Source organism: Hemiscyllium ocellatum, chromosome 19, assembly GCF_020745735.1.
Source record: "Hemiscyllium ocellatum isolate sHemOce1 chromosome 19, sHemOce1.pat.X.cur, whole genome shotgun sequence".
NCBI lineage: Eukaryota > Metazoa > Chordata > Chondrichthyes > Orectolobiformes > Hemiscylliidae > Hemiscyllium > Hemiscyllium ocellatum.
Window position 1 is genome coordinate 58670960 of NC_083419.1, and position 13304 is coordinate 58684263.

Consider the following 13304-nt stretch of genomic DNA (forward strand, 5'->3'; position numbering starts at 1 on the left):
ATTTGACTGTCCGAGGCATCGCTGCTCTGAGATAGAGGGTATCCTCATCTGGTGACCAACCATAAGTTCTGACAACCAAGATTGCTGGTCACCAGCAAATAACCCCTTGCCCATTCTAGTTGCGCAACATGAGACAGCTGACTCAGTCCTCAGTCTATCAGGTTAGACGTGCCTGAATCTGTACTGGTGTTAAACTAATCCCTAAGATATATAATTTTTACAGGAGCATGCCTTTTTAAAAAAAATTAACAAAAGAAATGCAATGCTGTTCACACGGCGCATGGGCCTACCAGTATTTCTGATATTGCTTTCTCAAGATTAAATCTTCCAAATAAAATGGTAAGTAAGTGGTGTGGATAGAGTCTGCTACATTTGTAGAAGGAATATACACAATGATCTAAGTTGCATTAGATTTAGAGCTTACCAAGAACCCATTAATTAATCCGTCACTGGGTCTATTAAAAGTCAGTCACTTGACAAGATTCATTTTAAATGTGTGTTCACTGAACCAAGACAAGTATCTAGCTATCTGATTACACTTTAGAAATCCATACTAACACTAACCAAATTAACACTAGACTTTTTTTTCCCTATTGTCATGTCAATGTGCAATAATATATATACTATGTGTAATTAACTGTATAGTTTCTAGACATTTTATTAAATCTTCAAGATAGCTAAAGGTTTTAGCTCTCGCTGTTATGAAGTGATATGTTGCCAAGGGTTTGCTCACACCATGATCAAGCCCAGGGTTGTTAAATATCACACCATCCTCTTGGCTTCTCAAATGACTATCAAGTGTCCCTACTGAAACCTGTTTGAAACTCAGTTTGTGAAGTACAACAAAGGAGCATGTTGTTTAGGAGCCAACAGGTGAGAGAGTGTAACTTGAGTCAATGTGTGTATTGGAACAAGGTTTTCTGCACATATCACCTTATCGTCTGGAGAGGTAAAGGACTCTAAATAGTGTACAAGCTGTACAATACATTTGGAATTTTTGTTTTATGGGCAGATTCAAATATAACTCTGAACACAAATATTTTTATGTTGACTCATGGGTAACCAGAAGAAAACACATGCTCATTTTTGTAACTGCCAACAAAATCATTACAAATGCAAAGTCCATTTGGATTTATAAAGGATATATTGGAAAATCAGCTAATTAACTTTCCACATCCGTGAGATTTCTCCTCCTTACTTTCAAATGGCCACAGATAATCACAAGCATTTGTTTTCAAACCTGGGGTGTAAGAGGATGAAGAAAAAAATTGCATAGAAATAGAAAACGCTGGAAACACTCAGCAGTCCAACTGTGGAGAGATCCTCTTTGAGAGTTATGTTCTGGCTGCAAGACGTGCTGGAAGTGGCTACTGAAGGGTTTCCGAAACAAGAGGTGGGAGCAGCAGAATCTGACAGAGTATGCTTTGAGGTTTCCCAGTACAGTAGCCTTGGTACAGCAATTGGGCTTTGAGGAAGGTGATTCTCTTCCCTTGGGGACTGAAAGTGCTCCAGACATACGCAAATGCAGTTCGGAGCAGTTGTACATCACATTCAACACCAGTTGTCTTGCTCAGAGGAGCTGAAACACAGTGCCACGAAAAGTTCAATTACCTCAAGGAGTCAAAGTTGGTGAATGGATCTTGGCAAGACACATCCTTAGAAATGAACCACTAGCCTCAAAGACTCACGAATTCACCTCACATACCTACCAACAGTCTGCCGAGCATAACTCGCTCCCAATATTTACAGCCTCACTTAAGGTCAGAAGAAGTTAGAACAGTAGGAAATTCACCACTTGAGCCTGCTGTGCCATTCAGTAGGATCATGGCTGATTCGACATTCCTCATGACCAGTTTCTGCCCTTTCCTGGTAACCTTGATTCCTGCAGTGATCAAGAATCTATCACTGTCTGCCTTAAATAGGCTGAAGGACTCTGCCCCACAGCTCTCTGTGGTGAGATGTTCCAAAGGCCCTTTGCCCTCACACTTGCATCTTGCAGTTTGCACACAGTGCCAGCTATTCAACTATAACAAACTCATCTCCTTGCAATCAACGGCATACAGTGAAATTACATTGAGTATAATCCAAAACTGTAGTTATGTCAGGAGTTGTCAGTTATTCCCATCAGGAGAATAGGAATTCCAATGGACGGGTGCCCATTGTAATCCTCTCCTCGAATGGCAATGGCTAGCACGAGGGGACATAGCTTTAAATTGAGTGCTGATAGATGTCAGAGGCAGTTTCTTTACTCATATAGTAGGAGAGGTGTGGAATGCACTTCCTGCAACAGTAGTAGACTCGCCAACTTTAAGGGTATTTAAATAGTCATTGGATAGGCATGGAATGGAATGGAATAGTGTAGGTTAGATGGGCTTCAGATTGGTTTCACAGGTTGGCGTAACATCGAGGGTCAAAGGGCCTGCGGTATAATGTTCTATAATCGAAGGTCTGGATTAGTAACTCCAGATGCTTGTTATGCAACTACATCAACCAGTCAAAGCAAAGTTAGACCATGCAACAATGCAAAATCTATAGTCAAACCATCACAGGACATTGAGCTTGCTCTGTGAAACCCTGCTAGCAGGGGTACAACTGTGCAAGAGTTAGACCATCACTGAGTGATGCAGGAACAGTAAGTGGAAAATCGTGATCTAAAAGAAAAAGTGGACATTGTAAAGGAGAGAGAGACTCTACCATTGGGTTTGTCAACTATTCTGAAGCACAGTTTCTCAAGCAGGCATTCTCTCCAGCAGATGAGAGCTGCTGATTATTCCAACATCAAAGAGTCTCTGCTAATGTGGTTTAAACTTAGTTAGAGACAAAAGAACTGCAAATGCTGGAATCCAAAGTAGACAAGCAGGAGCCTAGAAGAGCACAGAAAGCCAGGCAGCATCAGGAGGTGGAGAAGTCAATGTTTTGGGTGTAATCCTTCATCAGAAATGGAGGTGTGGGGGTGGGGGGTTGGGGAGGGGGGTAGGGGAAAACTGCAGATAAAGAGGCGGGGAGAGGGTTTTGGGTGGAGAGAGAGGTGGAGTGGTGAGGTAATGATGCAGGTACACAGATGGTAGGTACAATCTGATTGGTCAATGGGAGGAATGAATCCGCTTGCTAGCTGAAAGGAAGGGTCAGTCAGAGGAATGGAAGGAAGGAGGCGGGGTTGCAAAGGAATCGTTGAGAAGGGTATTTGAAATTGGAGAACTCAATGTAGACTACAAGCAGAAGTTAAGGCATTGTTCCTCCAATTAGCAATCTAATTCAATGTGCCCCCCCCCGTCCCACCAACCTTTTAATTTTCCTGATCACAGGTATATACAACCCTAACCAATTCAAAATGTTTTCATATGTCAGTCCTGCTAACCCACAAATCAGTCTGGTAAACCTTTGCTCAGATACAGAGATTAAAACTGCACACAGTAGTCTAGGCATGGTCTCATCCAGGCCATGTATAATTGCAGCAAGAAATGCACATTGCCTTTTTGACCACTTGCTGCATCTGCAGTCTTTTCTTCCATGTCTGCTGTATGAGACCACCCAGGTTTCATTGCACCATCCCTTCTCTCAATTCCTAGCAATACAGATACTAACTCATTTTCCTATTTTTGCTCCCAAAGTGGATAACCTCACGTTTATCCACATTATACACGTACCTGATTTGCCACTTACTCAGCTTGTTCAAATCACACTGAAGCATCTCTGTATCCTCCCCACAGCTCACCCTCCCACCCAGCTTTGTGTCATCTGCAGATTTGGAGATATTACATTTAGGTCCCTTATTTAAATCATTAATATGTATTGTGAAGGGATCCTAGTCTGAATCCCTTCTGTACACCATTAGTCACTGCCTGCCATTGAGAAAAAGATCCATTTATATTCCTATAGACCCAGAAAAAGACGATTCACATTTTAAAAATGCCTTCCAGTTCTAAACTGACCCACAAGGGAAAACATTCTTACCACATCCATCTTGTCCAGAGATTGTCAGTGAGATTGAGAATATTATACACATCAACTAAGCCATCCCTACTCCTTCTAAACTCCAGTGGAAACATGCCACTGTTTTAACCTATCCTCTTAAGATAACCTACTCATTCCAGATATCAATTGAATAAACTGCTTTTGGATTACTTCCTATACATTTATATTCTTTCCTAAATAAGGAGGCCAGAAGAGTACACTGCCTTTGCAATGTGGTCTCACCAATGCCCTGTATAATTGAAGAATAACACCTCATGTTCAATTCCTCTTATAATAAGGGATAACATCCCATTGGATTTCTGATTATGGGCTGTAGCTACTTGTAAATTGTTATGGCTCCTGCGCCAGAGTACTTGATCCCTCCAAGCTTTGAAATTCTGCATTTATTCTCTGTTTAAGTAATATTCTGTTTCTTCTCCTTACCTGAATGAACATCTTTACATTTCCCCACACTATACTCCATCTGTCAGATTGTTTTTGCCCATTCACTCTACTGATCCAATATAATTTCACATAATTTCCTATCAATATTCCCACACAGTTATCATTCGGCAGTATCACACTTACTTTCGGAAGTATTGCACAACTAAAACATCTTTTTTAAATAAGGAGATAAATGCTACAAACTGTGAAAAATACAAAAAAAAACAGAAATGAGACAAAGCTGAAGTATATGTGCCTCAATACCACCAGACAGAAGCAACTCCCAGCTTCAATGTTCGTCAGCTATGTTAATTCTGAGAACCTTGCTTCTGCTTATCTTCACTTCTCAAGGTTTACTAAAATCCACGACAGCTTCCCTCAAAAGGTTTGGTGAGTGAACCCATTGCTACACTGAAAGGGAACAGTGGAATCGACGTCTTCAGGGCTCATGCCCGAAACATCGATTCTCCTGCTCCTTGGATGCTGCCTGACCTGCTGCGCTTTTCCAGCAACACATTTTCAGCTCTGATCTCCAGCATTTGCAGTCCTCACTTTCTCCTGAAAGGAAACAGTCCCAAACGCCTTGGAAACTGGTTTTTGCTGAGTTCTAAGTGTTCTCCATCAAGGGCAGGAGTCAGGGTGCAACAGTTGGCCAGTGTTTGAGTTCCTGATCGCTATACTCCTGGAAAGCGTATCAGGTGATGATGGAATTGCACCCAAGCATAGTGCATCCATGGCCAAATAACTTGTTGGTATTCCATCAGACACATGTTTGATTTTCCAGACGCCTAAGACATTCAGACACTTGGGTTTAGTCCATGGGTAACTGTATCCAGGGCTTAGCCAGCTTTTCTGGGTAGAGAGAATATTTAGGGTATTAAAGATGTTCTCTGTTCAAACTAAAATTTTATTCTGTTATTTCTTTTTTTTAAGAAAATACTTTTTTTGGATATATGTTTGAAAGTAATGGCATATTTTATGAATTTGCACTTATTGAAAATAGTTTCCAAAATCACTTTAATAAACTTTGACATGATTAAAACATTAGACTTGGTTTAACCCATAAGCATTTTCACACTCAACACTGAATTCAGTGTGATGGTAACATGAGATCTCTTGGCAAGCATCCTGTATTTGGAGAAGCGTTTTTTTGGCGTCAGCTGATTCATTCTGTTGAGTTAAACACTGTAAATAGTGTCCTCCTTGGCTCTGACTGGACTCCCCAGTGAGGTCTGAGAAGCCAAATAGGCTAATTTTGTGAAGTGAACATGTTTGACAAATATGAACCTTTTGAGGGGTTGGGGTGTGTGGGGGAGGAGGATGTACTTAACAGCACACAAACACATTCTGAGCATGTTTGATGGTGTAACGAGCTGCTTGTTTCAGTTCCGGAGCGCCATTGTTGGTCAATGTTTGACCATTATTCCCTGACCATATTAAACACCGCATTTCAGACAGCTATTTCAGTCACCTGTTCAATCCTCCCTGCAGTGCATTGTGGCAGACACATCTGATGTGCATCTGGTATTCCCCAAAGTCATGTTAACGAGAAGTTTTACAAAGGGGAAGTTGTTAAACAATTTGCCTCCATTCAGAACCAGAGATAAACGGCAGGGGTTGGACAAGGAAGAATACTTGTGTGTCAGCGGCTGACCTCTTGTTGCAATTTAGTGCTGACCATAGGGTTCGTAACACAGTTCAGCTGCAATTTCACAATTTACTGGATGACAGGACACTGGACTACTTTCATAAATGAAAATCTTTATAGATTCACACTTCTATTTAGCTATAGGTGGGCCAACTGAGATCCAGCTAATGATCAAACAGGAAATGCAGATTCTTTGGTAACTTTTTTTAGTTCTATTTTCTAGTCAAGCAAATTAATATAAAACTACACAAGAACTGATTAACTCAAATTCTTGAGGTTTCTTTTATTATATACTCCGGAATTCCTGAACCACTGAATGTAAGGCATAAATTGTCACAAGAAAATGTTTTGGATAACTTTTTGTGCATATTGTATTCCAAACTAAATGGGCATGTCCTAGCCATTTAACTTTTTTAATTTCAAAAATATACTATATTCATAGGAAGAACTCTTTGGTGCGTATACAGTTGGTGAAGCCGTTAAGATGTATACTTTTTTTTTACTTTCCGAGAACAAATTGAGTCATTGATGTTCACAATTCTCTATGTTTACTGTCAACCTTTTAGCATTGAGTTGAGGTATCAGTGGAGCCCAATTACTGAATGGACTCCCATTATTCTTTGGCAGAAGGACCTTACACAATGGTCTTTCCTCACGGCGCCTTGGCAGCAGTTGTCCCAAGCTTCAGTGCGTCTCTCAGCACGTAGTCCTGGACCTTGGAATGTGCCAGTTTGTAATACTCAATCAGGGTATTACTCCTTCAACTGGAAGACCAGCAAGTTTCGGGCAGACCAAAGACCGTCTTTCACTGAGTTGATGGTCTTTAATATGACCTTGCAGCAACGGAAATGATAAAGCTCGGATTTATGTTGTAGTCCTCATTCATTGATTCTATTTAGCACGGTGAAGTGTTTGTTCATTGTAAGTGACAGCATTTCAAAAAGTCTCCAGGCCAAGACCTTCAACAACTAAGCCAGATTGTTACTGGTGGAACTTTGCCACGTGCAAGTTAGCCTCTGTATTTCCTAAACTATAAAAGGAACTGCTCTTGAAAAGTACTTAATTGGCTCTAAAGTGTTTTGTGACATTTTTGAGATTGTGAGTGATGCTATATAAATGCCATGCCTTTCCTTTGTATCGAATCTCTTTACCAATCTGCCATCATGTAAAATATTTCGAGAGTTGGTCTGTTACATTTAGCTGAACAGGAAGGCTCTGTACTCACAAGGGGAAAGATTGTGTTAATTATTGATAACTGGTCAAGTAAAAGCTCTGCAAAGCAATTAGATGTGGAAAGTTTAATTAAACTAAGCAAATAGCTGTTGAACACAGCTGACACTCCAAATGTTGATCGTTTGTAACCTACAAAATATAGAACTTTGTTTTTCACTGATAAACTACCTCACTTTACTCAAAACAAACGAGGACTCTGTTCTGTTGGACGTCATTTTCTCAGCTGTTTCAGTTACCACTTATGTGCCAGCCACTGACTGATAGAAATTGTTTTATTTATGGATTAGTTGGGTCAAGACCCACAATGTTGAAGAAAGGATATCGCAGCGCAAAGATTTTTTCTGGGCAATGTCATTAAGAAGACCTGCCACACAATATGAAAGTTTTATTTCTGCCATTTCTATTCTTGAAAAAATGTGTGTAGAATTATGGCTTAAATATTTATGAGTGAAATTTGGAAGACCATTTTAATATCTTCCATCTATTGACTTTTGCCCTTGTGACAAGAAATGTCCTCTCGTACTCTCTCGACTGAAAGCAGACATACTGGCAATGAATTAAGTTTGTATCAGCTTCATTGTTGTACGTTGTTCTTCAATGAGAAATGTTCACCAGCAGCTTTCAAAATCTAAGAAACAATACTGCCCAATACTGTCTCTCATCTGGCGTCCACATCTGACCACTCCCTGTAGAGAGTTGATGGATACCAACAAGCAGAGAGAACACTCAGCTTATTTTCTTCTCTGTAACCCAGAGTAGGGAGGTCATTGACCTTGCTGAGATCAACACATACACTCTCTTCATCTATAGGTGGTTTAGCTGATCACTAGATAAACCCCTGAGCAGTCGGCCACCTTTCAAAGTATTTCCTGCATGAAAAACTGTTGAAGCCTAGTTGACAATAAGCAAAAAATGACTATTCCGTTGGAATCTGTGAAATATACAAAATAGGTTCAGGGCATTGAAGGGATGGCATTTTGTAGTTTGTCAGGGGGCAATAGATTTTAGGTTTATGACTGCTCCTCATGCCACAATGTTATTTATGACGTGTTTAGTCAAGTTAAAAGCTGTACCTAATGACATTACTAATATAGCATTAGCACCCACTATGTCCACCAGAAAGAGGCAATCGGCTTGTGAAACTGATTTGACAGCAATAATGTCATCTCTGAGCTAAACCCTGAATAACAAAGCACTATCCCACCAGTGCTATTTAAGGGGCTCTTCAGCTATTAAGACGTTAGCTGCGGACTGACTTCTACTTCCTGTAGGTCCCGTACAAGCTTTTGCCGCTTCACGTTGCCAGAATCCGCTAGTGCTGAAGGACTTTCTGTTTGCTTCAAGGTTTCTCCATGAAATAATTCTTTCCCCTTGAATTTCATAATGATTTCAGAAATGAACAGAGGTCACAGAGTAGGACAAGCTTCTGGAGGAAGGGGAGGACACATAGGTGGAGATGACCACTCAAAAGTGGCCAAGGAGCAATGTGTGAAATATCCATGTTGAAATGAGAGCATCTTTTGAAATTAGCTGTTTGCTGCAACCTTAGTACAGGGCAAGGATATTATTGCCTGTGGTTATGAAGGTGATGATGGTCTTGAACTTGTATGGATCAGAACTCTTTTGTTGCAGTTGGATATATGTACAGTTTGCTATCAATACAATGACGGCTAATCACATTTTATACTATCCTGTCAGGGATAAGCAACTAGAGAAAGCACACAGTTTCACGAGCATTACAGTCTGCTCCACTGTGCAGGCAGAGTGACTGTGCAAACACCTCCATGCCAACTCAACCCTCCAGCAAAACCAAAAGAGGGTTCCATTTCTTCAAATTCCAGCTGTTGTAGGAACACCAGACACTGAATCATCTGAGCCAATGTCTGATTTCCTTAAGGCATCTGATGATGCCTTAATTCTGTGTTAGTTTGCTGCCCAGGTTACTCCTGATGAAGGGCTTTTGCCCAAAACGTCGATTTTCCTGCTTCTCAGATGCTGCCTGACCTGCTGTGCTTTTCCAGCATCACTGTGATCTAAACGCTAGTTTCCAGCATCTGCAATCCTCACCTTTGCCTACCTTTGGCAGGATCCACAAGTCTACCTTACTCCACATGTACTACCCTGCCAGGCCTGCTAAGTAGATCAAGGATTTTCTATTTTTATTTGAGAAAGGTTGAAGAGGTTTTTTTTCTGTGTTAGGGTGTAGCATCATAGGAAAAAAATAGGAGTTTTGTTTGCATCAGAGTATGTTATAATTGACAACCTTAAAATTTGTAAATTGAAATTGGGTGAGCCATCTTTCATTTTGATAAGTGCAGCAACATATCTGTCACTCACCCTGAACAGACTCCGACTTAACCTCCTAGCTGAGACATAGAGAGCATGGGAACAGCCCTCGATCATTCCCACACAGATAAATATTCATTCATTTCACGTACTTTGGGAAATTGGAAATGAATTTATAGGAGCGCGTGAACATATTTTTGCTTAGCATTTCAAACCAGGAGCTGAGAAGCAATTTGCTTCACAGCATGAACCATGAGAATTACAATCTCAAACATTCTAAGGAAAATGTTTGTTCCACTGAGTGAATCTAAATCTGCTGATATGTCACAAGGTTACAACCACGATCATCATGTGATAACTGACTTTATTCATTAATCTCTAGCCTAACCTTTTGCATCAGGTCTGGTGCTGAAGGCAACAATCAGCTGATAAACAAATAATCCCACCTAATCTCATAGAAGTTCCCATATTAAAAATATTCCCCATGATCTTGCAGTTAAGTGAGCAAGCAAATTCATCTTAGATATATCATTAACCATGAGGATTTTGATGCAAGATGTGTTTGATTAGGCTGGTGGGCATTTTTGAGAGAAAATCATAACGCTGAACAAACACAGCCATCATTTAATGAAGAAAGGACAGCTATCCTGAGAAATTAGCTGCTTGTACCTTCTCATTACAATTGCTGACAAACACTGATGTAATAACTTAGTTTCTGTACTTCTATCACTACTGAAATAGAACATTAACGCACTGTACAGGCCCTTCAGCCCTTGATGTTACACCAACCTGTGAAATCAATCTAATTTACACTACTATTCTTGTCCATATGCCTATCCAATGACCATTTAAATGTCCTAAATTTGGTGAGTCTACCACTGTTGAAGGCAGGGCATTCCAGGCCCTTACTGCTCTCTGAGTAAAGAAACTACCTCTGACATCTGCCCTGTATCTATCACCTCTCAATTTAAAGCTATGTCCCCTTGTGCTAGTCATTGCCATCCGAAGAAAAAGGCTCTCACTGTCCACCCTATCAAACCCTCTGATTATCTGATATGTTTCAATTAAATCCCCTCTCAACCACCTCTCTAATGAAAACACCCTCCAGTCGCTCAGCCTTTGCTCATAAGACCTTCCCTCCATACCAGGCAACGTCCTGCTAGATCTCCTCTGAACCCTTTCCAAAGCTTCCACATCCTTCCTATAACACTAGGAATAGACAAGAGAAGCACCTTTTGATAGTAAATTTGTGAACCATTTTGACATTTCTTGTTGGAATTTTCATACCTTACCTACAACATTACTGCCTTATTTAAGTGACTAAAATGGTAAGACAGTATGAATTGTTTGATTTGCTGAGTAAAGCATGTTTGGCAATTACTTTGGCAAGTGCCTGTATCTGAAGGGCAACTTAGGCTTGGGAACTCTGAATTTGGCTTTAACAAAATGAAACACAGTAAATGTTTGTTTTTGCTTTAGCACCCTTTTAGGACAAGTCAAAAGGGTTTATCTGGACTGAATTGTAACAAATACAGCATCATTTCAAATTCTGCTAGATGCTGGTTAGGAAATAGTTAAAAACATTCCATAAAATTTTAGTTAGAAGTTAACGTGTTTGTATATCTGTTTGCTATTTTAACAGCCATTAAACCTTTTTAAACCTCATATAAATTCAGCTTTCATTACAGTATTGCACAGCATCTGTCATATCACTAGACACTGAAGGCTTGATATAGGTTTCTGATTAATTTATGCTCCACTAATCTTGGTTTGCTGATGACAATAACTTGTATTTTATATACATCCCTTAATATTAAAAAAAACCCCAAGGATAATCACAGAGGAAGAATGGAATAGATGTTTAGCCATTGCGTGACAGAGAAGAGCTGGACAAACTTGGTGAGCTGGACAAACTTGGTCTAAGAGATAGGAGTAAAACCAAAGCGAAAATATTGCAATGTGAGTTCCACAATGTGACTGACATTGTAATCTAATAGATATTCAACCATCACTTCGTGCTCTATGAATCACCACAACAAGGGCGGCACGGTGGCACAGTGGTTAGCACTGCTGCCTCACAGCGCCTGTAGACCTGGGTTCAATTCCCGACTCAGGCGACTGACTGTGTGGAGTTTGCACGTTCTCCCCGTGTCTGCGTGGGTTTCCTCCGGGTGCTCCGGTTTCCTCCCACAGTCCAAAGATGTAGGGGTATGGGTGGGTTGTGCTTCGGCGGGTCGGTGTGGACTTGTTGGGCCGAAGGGCCTGTTTCCACACTGTAAGTCTAAGTCTAAGCATGGTGTTCACTTTTAATCTAATTTCTAATATTTGGATTTACTAGTGTTAAACTCCAGAGTAAATGCATGTATTTATTATCACATATAAATCATGATATATTCAATTAGTGCTTTATTTGCTAACAGTTGAATCATTTCTGTTTGCATCCAATTCTGTGTATTTTTCTGATTGAACCTACAACTTGCACACACTTTATCTCTTCACAGATTCATTGTATGCTGAATCACAGCTGATCTAACACTCAGTGGCATCATGGCTTTAGAAATGGAGCAAAAAGCAAGCAAACTGACTTTTGGATTTCAGCGCAGTTCAACATCAGATGATGATTCTGGTTGTGTTTTGGAAGAGTATGCTTGGGTTCCACCTGGCCTAAAGCCAGAACAGGTAGGCCATGATCTTTCTCACAAACATAATTTCTGGAAGGACTATTTTGATGACATGACTGGGTGAGGCAGTAAGAGAGCTTCTGGACAAATCCAATCTAAAAAAAACAAAAGACCTCTTCCCCCACCTTCCATACAAACCATCCTCCCTTCAATATTTTATCTTTAATTGCCTTCATTGTGTCCCCATCTTCAGCTAAGTGATGTCCTTTCAGGGCACCAATACTGGCTAAACTCGAGAGCGTATGCGTCCCCACCTACCATTGTTATTCTATTTTGTCTGATGGGAGAGAGCTCAATATCAAGTTATTTATTTTCCCAACATAAGGCCATGTTGATGATCGATCTTCTATTCAATGGCTTAAACAAGGAACAGGCAAAAGGTTCAATGAGTGGAGAGCTATGAATACAAATAGAAAGTATCAACACTGTAACACAAAAGATAATCAAACCACGGTCAACAACTTATTTGTTTTAAATCTTTTTTTAAAATCTAAAGTGTGAAAAGAATTGTAATTATCATCAACATTTCATTATTCTGCATTTTTAATGCCTGACAATTTGCCATAATTAAGAACAATAGCTGAATTCTCTCTTGGAAAGTGTGTTCTAACATTTAGCTTGATACATTTCTGTAAAAGGCCCAAGAAAATAATCTTTCAAAATAATAGCTTTGATTGCACTTTTAAAGCACTATCATACTCTGTCCACTGTTTAAATGGTAAAGAATGGTGATTGTTTTATTCCATGTAAGGGTGGCACGGTGGTTAGCACTGCTGCCTCACAGCACCAGGGACCCAACTTCAATTCAGCCTTGGGTCAGAGTCTGTGTGGGGTTTGCATATTCTCCCCGTGTCTGCATGGGTTTCCTCCCACAGACCAAAGATGTGCAGGCTAGGTGGGTTAGCCTAGGAAATGCAGGGTTAGGAGGACAGGGTGGGTCTGGGTGGGATGCTGTTCAGAGGTTCGGTGTGTCTTGGGATTTTTCATCACTGCTGTTTCACAATGGCTGGGCTAAAAGTATGATGTTGGAAAATACATCTTTACAACCTATTGAATAA

General features: G+C 40.3%; 1 protein-coding gene across 5 annotated transcripts in view; it reads left to right on the forward strand.

Moving 5' to 3' along the window:
* The window catches only part of prickle1b (prickle homolog 1b), a 142834-nt gene that overhangs the window by 98624 nt on the left and 30906 nt on the right, over positions 1–13304 (forward strand). For all 5 annotated transcript variants that reach the window (XM_060839959.1, XM_060839962.1, XM_060839961.1 and 2 more), the window contains exon 2: positions 12067–12244. In XM_060839959.1, coding sequence (XP_060695942.1) covers positions 12113–12244 — 132 coding nt within the window. In that variant the 5' untranslated portion in view covers positions 12067–12112. The remainder of the gene's footprint in view (positions 1–12066; positions 12245–13304) is intronic.